The 16,944-nt window shown below is 38.0% G+C and overlaps 3 protein-coding genes across 5 annotated transcripts in view; 1 reads left to right on the forward strand and 2 right to left on the reverse strand.

Annotated features, from left to right (window-relative positions):
• Positions 1-5,983, reverse strand: part of LOC131439171 (oxysterol-binding protein-related protein 2) — a 50,290-nt gene extending 44,307 nt beyond the window's left edge. For 2 of the 3 annotated variants that reach the window (XM_058609878.1, XM_058609876.1), the window contains exon 1: positions 5,716-5,983. The gene's annotated coding sequence lies outside the window, so the exon portion shown is untranslated. The remainder of the gene's footprint in view (positions 1-5,715) is intronic. The other variant, XM_058609882.1, reaches the window with a different exon arrangement.
• A 408-nt stretch (positions 5,984-6,391) lies between these two features.
• Positions 6,392-7,695, reverse strand: LOC131437307 (large ribosomal subunit protein eL19). Its single transcript, XM_058606575.1, has 3 exons — positions 7,571-7,695; positions 7,133-7,239; positions 6,392-7,058 (listed from the first exon to the last, which is right to left on the reverse strand). The coding sequence occupies exons 1-3, from the start codon at positions 7,573-7,575 to the stop codon at positions 6,556-6,558; spliced, it is 615 nt and encodes a 204-aa protein (XP_058462558.1). The 5' UTR covers positions 7,576-7,695; the 3' UTR covers positions 6,392-6,555.
• A 3,915-nt stretch (positions 7,696-11,610) lies between these two features.
• On the forward strand, positions 11,611-15,977 carry LOC131436476 (U2 snRNP-associated SURP motif-containing protein). The gene is made up of 11 exons (XM_058605203.1): positions 11,611-11,748; positions 11,840-11,956; positions 12,103-12,196; positions 12,263-12,618; positions 12,694-13,463; positions 13,525-13,767; positions 13,840-14,026; positions 14,099-14,541; positions 14,606-14,926; positions 14,987-15,544; positions 15,612-15,977. Exons 1-11 carry the CDS (start codon positions 11,743-11,745, stop codon positions 15,697-15,699), a joined length of 3,183 nt encoding a protein of 1,060 aa, XP_058461186.1. The 5' UTR covers positions 11,611-11,742; the 3' UTR covers positions 15,700-15,977.
• The last annotated feature ends 967 nt before the right edge of the window (positions 15,978-16,944 follow it).

Genomic DNA, 16,944 nt, shown 5'->3' on the forward strand with positions numbered 1-16,944 from the left:
TTTACCGCACTGATCATGAGTAACTTCTACTCTCAGGTTGAGTAATTTTTTGGTCCTCGAAGATCCAATCTAATCTACATTTCACGCGTTTTTTATAACGGCCAATAAGCCATCCATCAACATTCACTTTGAAGAGTAATTTCGAATGACTCGGCACTCGCTGAAAGTAAGTCATAATAGTAAACGGTAGAGAAAAGTTCTCTCTTTAGTCTGGTGGTAAATTTAAGGGCTGAGGACAGTACCGTAAAGTGGTAGGTTTTTTGCTATTTTCCCGTTTCAAATTAAATTTTCTTGGAAACGGTGAAGAATATAGAAAAAGCCACCTGACAATGTCTTCGAAATTTAGTTGAGAATATTCTGTGAAATTTTAAGAATGATTCATTGAGTTTAGCGGTCGTGTTGTATTTTTTTCTGACTGAAGAACTGCTGAAAATTGGAACGCTCGGAAATGCATACCTCTACTTGTTCATCGAATATCTCGGCTTTGAAGGCTTGTATCATAAATCTACCGTGACAAAGTCTAGATCATTTAGATTAGATGCGATTAGTACATAAAAACATATAGGTTATCGCGATAAAAATAAAGTCTTGTATTTTCTGTGGAACGAAGTCAGTTTCAATGCATCCACAATTTTTTTTCGCTTTGGTTTCCTGATTGCATTCTGAAAAAGAAGAGAGAAAAAAATTGGTTCGACAAGCCTGCCAAACACACAGACATTCAATCTTTGTGAAAGTTGAATATTTTTTCATTGTTCATTGGAACCCATGTAATGTTCAACCCATACGATAGATTAATGTGATAAAACTTCTCATCAATATAATAAAATGTATGCTGGCAACCCGGTACAGTTTGCTCATATACGAGAGAGTGCAAGAGAAATACGATGCGCAAAGGGAATTGAGCGAGCCACGTGGTCGATTTAAAACTCAACACGCGACCCTCTGTCCTCAGACCTTAATATTCTTTTTTTCATAGCTCGCATGCAATTACTTTCAATAGTGGAAGTTGACAGGGGCTTATTGGCCGATATAAAAAAACGCGTGATTTTCTTTATATGATTAAGATCCTAGTCCTTACTAAGTAACTTTTTCTAAGCGTGTATCGTATTCTCAAGTTGTCCAAAATTCTACGCGTAGTTTTAATCAGCAAGAAAGTACACATGGAACTTTTGGGAACTTGAAAGTGATCTTTTACAGATACTGTGAAAAGTCCTGACCTCATACCGCTCGAAAATTCGTGAGACAAAAATTTTTAAGGGCCGGGAGTGTACCTGTGACTGACTTTTGAAAATCATGAAATATCATATCATCGATTATAAAAGTCTGAATACGCAGACACTCGTCCAAATTCACAGACTTTCATAATCGTCACGGTCTTGTTGTCTTTCTCATATAGAAAGGCTATTCAATCACTGTGAAAACCGACTTAACAACTGAGGCCCGGAGAGCTGAGTGTCATATACCATTCTACTCAGATCGTCGAGATCGCAATATATCTGTGTGTATATCTGTCTGTGTGAAAGGGACAAATAATGTCACTCAAAAACTTAGATTCAAAAGAAAAGGTCTTATGGTCCCATAAGCAACTATTGAATATTATTCCGATCCGACTTCCGATTCTGAAAATACTGGATGATATGCATTTAAAAATATTACAAAATAGACAATCACTTTTCTCAGAGCTTGCTGAATCGATTTTTACAAATTTAGATTCAAACAAAAAGTCTTACAGCTGTATAGCCTGCTTTTAAATTTCATCCTAAACTAACTTCCGGTTCCGGAATTACAGGGTAAAATGTGCAAATCTATGAGAATATACGCACTTAATATGCTTGGAAATTTCTTAACCGATTTTCACAAACTAATATGCAAATGAAAGGTCTTATATATATTTTTTTTTTGAAAAGCTCTCGAATTTGTATCCGACAGTGTTGGTGATTGCCGATAATTTGACAGAAGCTGCTCGATATTTATTTATATTGTATACAACATTTTCAAACAGGTAGAAGATGCTACTGATAATGAACGGTGCTGTGTGGAATTTTCCAAGAGAGACACAACTTATACAAAGATTATATACACATAGTTAGAATAAGCGGCAATAGTAAAATGATTCTATCGCAATTATTCACTGCCCATACAGAATCGGATCGCGAAACGAGAATAAGCGACCGTTTGTTGCTTCAGAGAGAATCCCCACGGCAGCGTGATAACCTTTGATTCTCAGACAGGAGAGTCTCGAGAGAAATTCGTTCTCGCACTGGTGTCTATTCTATGTTAAATGAACCATGCCGTTTTTTGTTGCGGCAATGATATCCGTCTCTCTTTGATGGCACTGATTGAATCGTGTGACGAGTTGCTAGTGAGCGTTCTTTGATACGATAAAAGCCATCCTTGACTTTGGCAAATGATTTATTCAAACAAAATCGGAAGGATTTTCCGAGTGTTATCAAAAATAGCTCTAAAAAATGAGTGTTTTTGTGAGCTTTCACAATTATTACACACATTCAAACTAAAGCGGTTCTCTTCAGTTCATTGCAAAATTGATCTTGTTCTGTGTAAAACTTCGAATACTTTGCAAAACTAACGTTATTCCGTTTATAAATTGAATTAGCAACGTTGCGAAATAATTTGTATTTCATTTAGTACTTCCAAATCGTCCAAATACAACGAAATCGATTTAATGAAATTCTCCAGAACCAGGAATCACAGACATTTGATATTCTAACCTGATCAATGGAACATTAAGAACTTTAAAACGAGCGAAAATTTAAAAGAAAAATATCAGTGTTTAGAACATTTTTCAAAACACGCTGATTTTTTCTTAAAGATTCATGAAGCAGTAGCGGAGGAAACTGCTTTAACATTTTTCAACAATGACTGTTTTCCTGAGCTTGTAAGTAGAAAAATTAGTTGAAAAGTGCACATACATACAGTTACTCACAAAATTGATCGTATACACGTATGATGCTACATTTTATTGCAGTTTCCTACTGTTGCTAGCTAGTTTTTAATTTATTTTGAAGTGATTTCGCAATGAAAATTGTTTTGAAACATAAATGAACGAAAACTTGGATTAAAATTATTTTGTTGTTAGAAATAATTCATTTATAAGGAAATGTATGCCTTTTTAATCTCACAAAATTGATCATACACCAATATCGACACAATTTACTATGAACTCGTTTTGTGTGTAAGCTGTCTGTGTTAGAGTAAACAACAATAATAGTTCGTTTTAGTTTTGGTTTGAGAGTTATAAATTGAAATACAAAGAAAACCGTTATTTTTTGTAATGGAAGGCAAAAAAAAGCAAAAATACATTTCTACAAGAAAATTGATCATTTCCTTGCGCTGTAAAGGAAAATTCTTACGCGAAATAGGAGAAATCGTTGGACGATCACATTCCACCGTACAGAATATCGTTGACAACTGGTAATACGAGGGAACTCTGAAGAACAAGGCAGAAAGGGAAACGGATCCTATCGGAAGTTGACGAACGGTTTATAGTTCGCAAAGTACGAAATAACCCGAAAATAAGTGAACCGAAATTGACGGCGTAAGTGTCTCAAGATATCAACCGACCTGTTTCAACTGAAGCTGTTCGCCGCGTTCTCCGGAAATCTAAGCTGTATGGTCATGTTGCCCGTAAAAAACCATTCATATAAGCAGTAAATCAGAAGTAGCGGCTTGAGTTCGCTAAACCCCACGTAAACAAACCGCTGGAGTTTTGAAATCAGGTTATATTCACTGATGACACAAAAATAAATTGCTTTGGATCTGATGACAGACAAATAGTTGGGAGAGAGTCGAATACAGAGCTCAAATATACAAATTTGAGATCAACAGTGAAACATGGTGGTGGCTGTGTTATGTTGTGGGGTTGTATGGCAGCTTTCAGGCACAGGAACACTGGAGTTTATCGACCGGAACATGGACAAAATGCTATATAGGAATATCCTAGAACGTAACCTAAAACTAAGTGCACAATAATTAGGACTATCATCGAGATATTGTTTCCAACAGGACAATGATTCAAAACACACCTCACATGTTGTTCGGAAATGGCTGTTACATAACGCTCCTAAGCAATTAAAAACACCACCACAGTCACCAGACATGAATCCCATCGAAAACCCATGGGATAAAATTATTCGGCGGTTCAAGGATACTAACACATCACACAAAAACACACTGAAACAGAAAATAAAATAAGTATGGGAAAATATCCGAGCATCTTGCACAAAGAACTAGTGAACCCAATGCCCCGTCGTTTGTAAGCCACAATCGACGCTAAGAGAGACCATACTAAGTACTAAATTTGATATTCCAATCCGCATTCCCCAGCTACACTTAATAATGCAGATTTTCATAATGAGTGTACGATCAATTTTGTTAGATAGAACTAAGCCGTTTTTTGTTGCAATCCAAACACCAAATGGGAAGAATCTTAATATTTAAATAAAATGTATATTAATCTAATTCATGAAACATAAAACATTGAAATTATATATATTTTGTTACTTTAAATTTACTAATTGAAAAGCAAAATGTGATATTTTTTCGTGTGTACGATCAATTTTGTGAGTAACTGTACATACATACATTTTCCGATCTCGTCGGGCTGAGTCGAATGATATATAACACTAGGGGCCTCCGAAGCTCCGATCAAAAGTCGGTAATACCTTCCAAAAATTAAATGTTAAGTTGGTGAATTTGATTCCATTTTCTTTCGAGTTTCTTATTAGTGCATGTATATAAGATTTCAATTGAATGGACTTACTGCAGATTTACCAAACTTGGTTGGTAGATTTCTGTTCGGTATCGAAAAGTATCATTGAAAAGTTATTCAAATTAAAGAAATTTTAAGTTGAATATAGTAGTTTCACCTAGAATTCATATTCATCATTTGGTATATCATTGCTTTAGTTCGTACATCGAGAAAGCCCAATTCTGCGATAGTAGAAAACAAAGTTCTGCTATTAAACAATGAACACTACTGTTAACATGAATTACATATACAAATAGATGAGATGGTAAAATGATAGAAGTGTCCAGTTGTTTCTGATAGACTTAAATAAAATCGTGTCGAAATGACATATACGGCAGCTTGGTAACATTAACGAACACAAAAGTTGAAAACTTTTACCACACGCTAAAAGCATGAAATAGTAAAAATTATGAAATAGCAGCAAAAGCATAGCACAACAATATTAAAAACTTCTAGATGCGATTTCCTTTCATTCGTTCATTTTCCTAGCAACGGAGGATATTTCTCGAAATCACTCAAACTCATGCGAGGTAAACAACAGGCTCTCTTGGATAGTTGCATTTTCCCGAGTTGAGTGCCATTTGTTGCTGTGAGTGGTTTGTTTGGCAGGCACTCACCACCACTGTCGAAGCAACATTGCAGTATAGGCCTAAGTCGGGCTTCGCTCCGTGCAAATTCGTTTGTTGGCGCCTACACGCTCCAGTTGCAACAACAAAATATTGGGTGTCCATGTAGGAGAATATGAAGGAAATGGTTCACACGTATATGTGTGCAATGAAAATGGAAAATGCGATGAGATACAGCGAAGGGGAGGAAGTTAATGCTATGCGAATGAGAACGACCATGAAAAATGCTTAAACTTGAAGAAATATTGATTTTTCTTCTGTTAGCTACTATTGGTTTTCGCTTTAATACACAAATCAATGGTCTGCATTGATTCCAATCACCTTCAATGCCATTCTGGATTTACTCAAATCGTTCTTTCAAGAAAAGAATAAAATACACTAAAACCTTCACTGGCAGCAAAATTTCTGCTATCACAAAAACACGAATAATGTAAATCAGTCTCGTTGATGTTACACTGTAGTTGTCTAATGTACTTCGAAATGTGAAGGACACGGAACAATTTACATCATACTAAGAACTAAACTATGCACGATGCAGAGGAAATTCTACTACCGCCTACCCGAAGCAAGAGTCAAGTTCAAACTACCAACGACCGTGACAACTGACAGAATGCTTGATAAATGCGAACGAGATTTTCATACTTCCTGTTCTGTTTTCTGCCCATCCACCCACTCTTCCATGAATTCGGACCGAAGCCACTCACAGCAATCATCCCACACACACTTATACTGCCCGGGGGTGGTTGCACAGGATATCAGAACTACTCAAAGATGTACGCAATGTTTGTTATGAATATGCAACACGTTCATCGTGAAAAATTATAATTCGCTGATTCAAACCGTAACGAACGAGAAACGAAGATATGAATATTTGTTAATCCTAAATCTATATTCAGAGAAAACAAAAATGCGTGATATCACTATATTTCTGTACTATGAAGAATTTTCCCACAAGGAACACAAACGGCATTTTCGAATACAATCACTAAGCCAGTAGTTTCTCCAAAGAAATATATTTAAAACCTTCGATAAACGGAGGATACAGTTAATCTGTTGGTTTCAAGGATATTTCTTCCAACCAGGGATTTTCCGTAAATTTTATATCGTGTTTAATTTGCCTTATTTTAAATACGACTGCTTTCATCCAATGTCACTCTCACTTCATTTCTTGCCGGTGGCTGCAACCTGCTGCGCGGTTTCCTCTTCCTTGGCAATGGATTGAAGCAGTTCTTGCTTCTTGTTTGCAATACGCTCCTCACGACGCTTGCGAGCCTCACGCACCTTGTTACGCTTGGCCTCAGCCTGATCGCTAAGCATCTTGCTACGGGCCTTCTCGGCTTTTCGCTTGTGGATGTGTTCCATCAGGATGCGCTTGTTCTTAAACACATTACCCTTTGCACGCATGTACAGATCGTGGTACAGATGCCGATCGATTTTCTTCGCTTCCCGGTATTTCTTCAGGAGACGACGCAACACACGCATACGGTTCATCCACAGCAATTTCTGGGGCATACGAGCATTAGCCGTACCTTTCCTCTTTCCGTAGCCGCAGTGACGACCCTTACGACGAGCGATCGTGTTTTTACGGACACGGAAACGCGAATGCACCACAACAGGCTTCTTAATAATCAAACCATCTTTGATCAGCTTGCGAATGCTCTGGCCTGAAATTAAAGAAAATTCTCAAGTTTAGATACCGAACCCGCCGTACCTAAATATAGAATTTGGTAACACTTACGGGAATTCGTATTTCCGATCTCGTTGATTTCATTAGGATCCAGCCATACCTTCTTCTTGCCACATCGCATAACAGAGGCTGCCAGCCTCTTCTGGAGCTTGAGGGAACTAGAAAAGAAAAATAAATAATTGAGCAATGTTTCGAAATAATCGATTCCAATCCAATCTCGAAGAATTGACAGTATCGACCGGCCTGAAATACATATACCAGCATCTTCAAAAAATCATCGAATGTAAATGACACTCAATTCAATCGGAAATCGAATTTCGCCATAGCCTCTTGCTGCATATCGCGATACGGACACAAAAACATCACTATTCTACACGGAATCCTATCGAAACTAAATCCGTTTTCATGGCTATACATTGTTTAAACACTCAACGAAGCTATTCCAAAATGTTTTGAGTTGTTTTCAGCACAAATTCTCACAAAACGTACCTCATGTTGCTTATTGTTTCCTCGAAAGAATTAAAAAGAAAGCTACTGTCTACCGAGCGGAAGTACTACCCATCGCAAAATGACAGTTCTGAGCAACTGTGGAAGAACCTCCTGAGACAACTATGGGAGGGGTAGGAAAGTAATATCAAATTATTTTAAAATGCTGAGATTTTTTTGATAACCTGTCAAAACTCAGTTTAAAGAAAAATTGTGAAGAATTCGATGCTCGCTAAGACAGTAAATGAAAAAAAATGTTCTCAATTTTGCGTGCTTTTGACATACAGGGTCCGCCATCTAACTTTTTTTTTTAACTAGCCGTTATTTCGACATTGGTAACCTTAATGTCACTTCTAATTTGACAGAAACTTAGTTTTATCTTTCCGCTGAACGAAAATGGTTGTGTATACGAATATCCGATGCGTTATCGCTTCGCCAACTGGGCTTGCGATCAACTTGAAGAAGATGCCGATTTTTGCCAAAAAATCTAGAGCTGTGCGCCGATCAAAAATGTCGACATCGGCGGCTGAAACGTCTTTTTGACCAGCGGCGGCGGCGAATCGGCGTGACGCTGTTTCCTGAAAACATCGGCGGCGGAGGCGGCGCGATTCGGCGTAATCAATTATAAACATATTAAAAATTTTAATATTGATTCACACAGGACAATTTCTCTATCTTATTGTTTTGTCGACCTACAATCAAAGATCCTAATGTTTATGTGATCCATTAAAGCCAACGAAGTGAATAGAGATGGTAAATGGTTTCGAATGCATCGAATTAGAAGAGAAATTGAGATGAGTATAAGTGCGATTATTTGGAGATGGTTGACTATTGTTTAAATAAATATTTCATTCATATACAAAGGGTTTTTTTTGTTATGAGCAAGAAATATGAAGTTTTATTCGGAACTATTTATCAAATCGCTTTTTACATAGTTGATAATTATCGTGTATAAAAATCGTTTTATCAACTCAAAAATTAAGTATATCTTTTTCGTACGTATGTAATTAACATAAAATCGATTTGGCGCTCAAATTCATTCAGATATCAAAAATAATATCAAATTAACAAATTCAAATTTTAATTACTTCACATTAGTAACGATTTCTTATACAAACGGGTAAATTCATTTGAAAAGTCATAGTAGAAGTAGAAGAAAATGTTTTTACTTTGAGTTGGTAACGTTGATCTAAATGTACTAAAAAACTTGACCGACCGTATGGCGTACTGCAAGGCCAGCCGAGGCAGCCAGTTGAATGAAATTGTATTCCGGAAGGATTCTACTTTAATATGAAAAAATAAGTTCTGAAATCGGATGAACCGTTTGTGTTTTATTGCATGTTTTAAAAAAAAAGTTACATGGCGGACCCTGTACTTTTTGCGAGTGACATCATACAAGCATACTAAAAAAAAAGTAGTTTTTTAATATATTTTGATGATTTCAAGCTAGAATATGATTGTTTTTAACCAATTTCTCCTTTCAAAATGAACAATGATCTCTGTTTGATTTGAATATAAATTTTGTGCGCTCAGCTGAGTACGGTTGCGGTATTGACTCCTCTTCTTCCTTTTGTTCAATAATTTACAAAAGCTCTACTAAGAAATCGTTCTCGGGAATGAATACAAATGTAATTTCACTTTACATACATATTTCATAATCTAACTTTCCTATGAAAGCACTCACTATAGTATCGCACAATTCAAACGATTTCAATAGTGCAGATAGTTTAAATTCGTCAATTGCTTCGAATGTTATTACCACAGACTAACAGACATGACAGTATGAGTAAATTCATATAAAAATAATTTTTCGTGATGCACTAGTTCCACCTATATTGCACTGCGCGAACTATTTACTATCTGTACACCCCTTGTGTTATGTACAAGTTTTACTACTAGTTGGTTTTCCCTCGTTTGTCAACATCGATCAGCTGCTTGCAGGGATGCCTGATTTCATCAAAATATTAGAAAATGAATCGTCACAATAAATTACGTTGATAATATATTCAACTTTTTCGCGATGTTGGAAGGTAACCATTTATTTGACTCAACGTTGTTCATCTAGACTATTTTTTATTGTGTTGGTAGTTTTCACCCGAAATTAAGTGGCGGCAGACCAGAATCAAGTAAATATTGTAACAAAACGGGTTCGATTTTGTATTGCGTTGGAGGAAAGGCAGAAGTAGGCACAATTATGTATATAGTTTTGGCAATATGTATTAAATCTGTATCCTGCATGAAATTCGCATGGACGTACACAAACCAATACATTACAGGTAATTCTGTATAAATGGCAACTCTGTTGGTAAATGAAAAAAATAAACACAGTCTAGATGACAGACAGGATGTTTTTGATAGGGTAACGTGGCGCCATCATGACACATGTGAGTACTGTCCCAAATAAAGGAATATTCGAAATGACCGTTAAAATGATTGAAGAATCTAATTTGAGTGTCCTGTCTGTTAGTCTGTGTTATTACTTCCGTACATTTTCCGTTTGAGTGATGTTTGAAAGACTCAGTATGTTTGCTTCAGTTTAATGCAACATATTTAATTCAAATACCTTCAAAGTACTGTAAAAGGCATTTGAATCACATACATTTTTGATTTGTTTCAATAAAATTTTGAAATTTGAATACATATCTCAATATATTTGAATCTTATATACATTGCCACACTAAATTTGATTGAAAAAGAGTTTTATTTGACTCAAATTTTAATTCAAAAATATTTTTCTTTTATTCAAACAATTGTTTGAAGTTGACTTAAAGACTCAATATAATAGAATCTAATGTGTTCCATTTTTCTGCGTAAAGTTCACCGAACTCTACCGATCATTGAGCAAATGAAACTTTTAGGAAACTAATTATCGAATGTTCAGGTGTTTTGAAGGTCAGTACAAACCCGGAAAAATAATTTTGTGTGTACAAAATTTTTCGTTCTTTTCAAATCCAAAGTAAACAACTCTTACAAACACAGTTTTATTTTTTATGTGTGTATGGACGGAGTTATAAAAATCAATCTAAATCTGAATCATTCTGTCATAAAATTAATGCCGTTTTTGTTTTTAGTGCTGTACTAGTGTAGTGTAGCAGTGAATATATTCGCTCCTATTTGGGTGTAATCAAGGCATCCTTTTCTTCCCTACACCAGTGTAGCACAGACTAACAGACATGACAGTATGAGTAAATTCTTATAAAAATAATTTTTCGTGATGCACTAGTTCTACCTATATTGTACTGCGCGAACTATTTACTATCTGTACACCCCTTGTGTTATGTAATAGTTTTTTTTACTAGTTGGTTTCCCCTCGTTTGTCATAACCGATCAGCTGCTTGCAGGGATGCCTGCTTTCATCAAAATATTTGAAAATGAATCGTCGCAATAAATTATTGGATTACGTTGATAATATATTGAACATTTTCGCGATGTTGGAAGGTAACCATTTATTTGACTCAACGTTGTTCATCTAGACTATTTTTTATTGTGTTGGTAGTTTTCACCCGAAATTAAGTGGCGGCAGATCAGAAGCAAGTAAATATTGTAACAAAACGGGTTCGATTTTGTATTGCGTTGGAAGATGAGAAGTAGGTACAATTATGTATATAGTTTTGACAATTTGTATTAAATCTGTACCCTGCATGAAATTCGCATGGACGTATACAAATCAATACATTACAGGTAATTCTGTATGCATGGCAACTCTGTTGGTAAATGAAAAAAATAAACACAGTCTAGATGACAGACAGGATGTTTTTGATAGAGTAACGTGGCGCCATCATGACACATGTGAGTACTGTCCCAAATAAAGGAATATTCGAAATGACCGTTAAAATGATTGAAGAATCTAATTTGAGTGTCCTGTCTGTTAGTCTGTGAGTGTAGGGCCACCGTTGAAAACGAAAATGCCTTAAGACAAAACCACCTCTCCCAAACGTCACGTCTTTTTCTTCGCATGTTACATTCCATGTCCTCGCGAGTATGGTTACCAATTGAGTTGCTACCAATTTTTTTGACATATCGTTTTCGCTCACGATTTGACATTCTAATGAATAGCCGCCATATCGAAAAAATTTGCTCCCATTCAATGAAATTTTGTTCGGATAAAACTTTTTTCAGTTTTCAGATAAAATTGTGTTTATTCAATAGCAAAACTGGTGCAGAATCTAACGAATATGAAGGTATGCAGCAGGTTGTAGTATTACATTGTTGATTACCAGCATTACAACATTATTAACAAGCATTTTCACTGAACGCGTTTGTCTATTGCAGAAAATTGCCGAACAGAAGCTGCAAGCTTTCACCGTTGGTACGATGGGCAAGCGGCAGCTCAGTCGCAAGGAACTGGAAGAACAGAAAAAACGAGAGGATGAAGCAGCAGCCGCACACGTACGTGAAAGTACTCTTGATTACTACAATTTTAGTTGCCCCTCAATATCTTGTTTTTCATTTAAAATGTCTGCAAAACCCATGTCAAAAATTACCCTCTAGAATCAAAGAAAAACATGCTCTCTAATCGTACTTGACAATTTAAGGCGTTCAAAGAGTTTGTTGAAACCTTTCAAGAAGCTCCCTCCAAGATTTCCAAAGTGTGGGTGAAAGCAGGAACGTACGATGCCGGTTCAAGAAGTAAGTTCTAAACACGAAAGATTCCCGGTCGATCCGAAGTGTCTCACTGCCGTGCTTGTTTTTCAGAGGAAGATGTGCGAGAAAAGGGGAAACTTTACAAACCTTCATCCAAGCTGGACTCGGAGTCGGAGAGGAGCAACGATTACGTTAAGATGTTGGCCAGTGAAAACCGAAAAGATATGTTGCTTGCCAAGAAAAAGGAGAAGGAGAAAAAGAAGAGTAATCTGGAACTGTTCAAAGAGGAACTACGGCAGATTCAAGAAGAGCGAGAGGAACGGCACAAGTATAAGCACATGGCCAAAACGATGCTGCCGGTGTCGATAGAACAAGAACCGGGGTACAATAACGAGAAGGAATCTGGTTCTTTCGACAATGGAGATCCGAATACGACTAACTTATATCTGGGTAATCTAAATCCGAAGGTAGGGCAGTGTTGAAATGTGTGTGTGTGTGTTTCTGGAAGGGTATGAGTGAAACTGTTTTTTTGTCTATTGTAGATATCGGAACAAGCGTTGATGGAGTTGTTTGGTAAGTACGGTCCATTGGCCAGCATCAAGATTATGTGGCCCCGATCGGAGGAGGAACGGGCGCGATGTAGGAATTGCGGGTTTGTTGCGTATATGAGTCGCCGTGACGCCGAACGGGCTCTTCGGTCATTGAACGGGAAAGATGTGATGAACTATGAGATGAAGCTTGGTTGGGGAAAATCGGTTCCGATCATGACTCATCCCATCTATATTCCACCGAATTTGGTTGCCTACACTTTACCTCCTCCGTCCTCGGGACTTCCATTCAATGCTCAACCGCATCCGACGGATCTGAGTAACATTCCGAAGATGACTTCCATGATGTACATGAACGAACCGGAGCAGAAGGAACAGATGGACAATGTGCTGTATAAGGCAACGGTGAAGGTGGTCATTCCAACCGAAAGGCCTCTTTTGATGTTGATTCACCGGATGGTTGAATTCGTTATCCGCGAGGGACCAATGTTCGAAGCGCTTATAATGACTCGCGAGATGGAAAACTCAATGTACAAGTTTCTGTTCGAAAATGAAAGCCCAGCACATATCTACTACCGGTGGAAGTTGTTCTCACTGCTCCAGGGCGATACGGCGGCGGAGTGGAGAACGAAAGAATTTCGCATGTTCAAGGGAGGCTCAATTTGGAAACCTCCACCGATCAATTTCTACACTCAAGGCATGCCAGAAGAGTTGCTGGTCGACGAAGATGGAGCGGACGGAAACAAAGGAAATCTGTCAGTGGCGTAAGTTTTCCTTTTTTTTTAATGGTGCAGAATATCCTAACCTAAGACTTTGTTTCCATAGCCAACGGGATCGTCTGGAAGACTTGATTCGACATCTTACTCCGGAGCGTCAAAAAATCGGGGATGCGATGATTTTCTGCATCGAGCACGCAGATGCGGCGGAAGAGATTTGCGATTGCATTTCGGAGTCGCTATCCAGTAATAGCACGGTGGTGAAGAAAAAAATTGCCCGAATCTATCTCATTTCGGATATTCTTCACAACTGCAGTGTCAAGGTGCAAAACGCGAGCTTCTTCAGAAAGGCGTAAGCTAGTTTTGAACTTTTCGTTTTCCGTTCGAAAGATAATGATTAATTTGTATTTAATACACTTTACAGGCTAGAGAAAAATCTTTTGGAGATTTTCAAAAACCTTAACAGCTACTACAAGCAGCTGGAAAGTCGGCTCAAAGCGGAAGGTTTCAAGTCTCGTGTGATGAACGTGTTCAAAGCGTGGGAAGAATGGGCCGTTTATCCGAAAGAATTTCTCATTAAACTACAGCACACTTTCCTGGGGATCCAAATTGTAATGCAGCATCAGCAGATTCGATTAGCTTTTTTTGTTTTGGATTACAATTTTATGTGTTAAATTTTCCAGGTTGAAAAACAGGAAGAAGAGCCCGAGGATGACAACGAAGATGAAGATCTTGACGGCGTACCGTTAGATGGGGCAGCTTTACTGAAAAGTGCCATGCTTAAAGGAATGGCAGAAACGGAATCACGAACACCGGTGCTGAAGCACGACATTTACAGTGACGAGGAAGACATCGATGGAATGCCCCTAGACGAGGATATCGATGGCATTCCTTTGGATGGGAACGCGCCGTTATCGGAGTTAGATTTTGAAAACGGTACCGGCAAAACTAAAACGGGCGGTTCGTTTGTACCGTCCAAGTGGGAAACGGTCGATGCGTCTCAGATCGAAGCTCAAGCCATCACCACCAGTAAGTGGGAAACGTTAGATCCGGTGGCACCTGAACCTCCGAAGATATCACTGCGTGATGGTGACAACGCAGACGGAGAACCAGGAAATGCCAAAGGGTAAGTTTGATAACATTGCAACAACTAAAAAAAATGATTAAATAATTTATTTTCAATTTTGTAGTGATCAAGATGAAGCGCGTCGGTTGCGGCTTCGGGAAATCGAAGTAAAAATTGTCCAATACACGGACGAATTCGAATCGGGTGCACGTCAGGTGCGGGTAGGCTGGACGCTGGCTGAGGAAATCGCTCACTATCGTCGCAAGCTAATCAAGAAAGCGGAAAAGGAATTACGCCAGCAACAGCAACAGCTGCAGCAACTGGAGCTACAGATGCATCAGCAGGACTCCCAGAGTACAGAGGACACGGATGAAGACACTGATGATTACGATGATAAAAAGACATACTCGAAAAAATCATCCAAAAGAAGCCCAAGTCCCGAAGTGTAAGTATTTCGTGTCACCCACAAACATAACCAATAAACTTGATCTTATTATTCCATCAGTGGCAGGAAACATAAGAAAAGCCGTCGGTCGTCTTCGTCGGAATACGTAACCAAATCCTCCCGAAGATCACGTTCACCAGCATACACTGCCAGCAGTACTCGCAGCAAACGAGAATCGGCCTCCCCAGTGCGAAGTAGCAAATCAGTCCGGCACCGTCCGACATCGCGCAGTGTTTCCCGTTCGCCCACAAGACGACATCACACCGAACGTTCCATTTCGCCGGTAACCCGCAGCAAGTATGATCTAATCGAATCACCGGCTCGCAGTGCCAGCAAGTACGATAAGTACGAAGGGTCAGCTTCGAAGTACGACAAATATGAATCGTCTAAATATGATTCGCGGTTGTACGAGGAACGATCCAGTAGCAGCAAGTATGAGAAGTACGACAAGTATGAGAGCTCCGGCAAGCATGATCGGGAACGCGAACGAGACAAGGATCGTGAACGAGAGAAGGAAAAGGTTCGCGATAGAGAACGTGTGTATGCCAGTAGTAGCAGCAGCAGCAAGTACGAGGTTGTCAGCTCAAAATATGACGATAGCGAAAGTAGGCGCTACAGGTATGCAAAATGACGCTCATATAAGACAGTGGTCCCGTCAGTCAGTCAGTCATTTTATTTATTACAGATCACCTTCACCGTCGAGATCAAACCGAGAAAGCTATCGATACTCAGGCAGTTCACGATCAGAAAAGCACAAGAAACACAAGTATTAGACTCAGACTGGTCAATCTTGTGGTATCGTTTTCCTATCCGACAAGGGGAGCATATTAAGTGATATGCTCTAATTCGAAAAAAAACAGAGACAGTCCCTAAAAAGCTGTACATTGAAACAATGTCGTAAGTTAGTATAATTTAAGTTTTTCAACTCAAGATTGTAAATGCATTCTTTCTTTTGAGTTGGAAAATTGGTGAAAACCGATTATATTTAAACTCTGGGGAGTGCAAACCTCAATTGTGACTTAAGAATAAACTAATGTATGTAGAAGAATGATTACGTTGAGTTTTATGACACTTCCGAAATACCTTTGTTTTTAGCAATAGTTTGAGAGGTTCATGCTCGTAGTCGCAACGAACGAACGGTATAATCAGCGTATTGTAGATAGTCTATTTCGTGCCGTAGTTTATATTTCTCGATCGAACGTTTTTTTTTGTGTTCCTGAACCTAAAACAACGTTGGCCAATAAGTCCTCAGTCTGACAGACAGATGGCATCATTAATTCAAATCCCTCTAGCCTTCAATTGGCAATTGAAACGAAAAGCAGAGGTGCTGCTCGTTTGGAGAAAGTACTTCCAGCAAGAGCTGTGAAATCGGTAAGAAAATAAAAATAGAGTAGAAGTGAAAAAAAAAGTGTTTTACATACCGAAATTAACTTACCTAAAACTGGAACATTGTACTTAGTTCAATACCATTTTTCACATATCCAGGAATAACAAGTAAACTGTTGAAGATTGCTTTCAAAGCTGCATTTCTTTAAGCGCACATTTTTCTTGTACAAACACGGCTACCATAAAAAAGTTAAACAAATCAACGAAAAAATAGGTGTTCTCAGCCTTTTCAAATTGGCCTTCTAACGACAGTTCGACGAGTAGATAGCGGTGTAGGTCAAACGGTGATGTTTATTGGCTTTCAAATGCAAAACTCAAATCAACTTCTATGTTTCACTTTATGGACCAAGAAAACGATGATGTTAGCAAATTATCACACAGAGCAATATAGGAATCGAGTATTAAATGCGGAAATAGTTACTAATATAGTATTTTTTTCCTTGAACAAACCTACGAAATGGGTAAAACTTTTTTCATTCATTCAACTTTTCCATAAAAAGTAATCCTTTAATTTCGTCAATTCTAAACTATATTTACATATTGATGCTAAGTGAGGTTATGTCATCAATTTTCGTAATCGAAATTAAAGGTTTAAACAAATGGAATGGTGGAATAAACGGACAGACCAATTA

This window comes from Malaya genurostris, chromosome 3 (assembly GCF_030247185.1).
Source record: "Malaya genurostris strain Urasoe2022 chromosome 3, Malgen_1.1, whole genome shotgun sequence".
Classification (NCBI taxonomy): domain Eukaryota; kingdom Metazoa; phylum Arthropoda; class Insecta; order Diptera; family Culicidae; genus Malaya; species Malaya genurostris.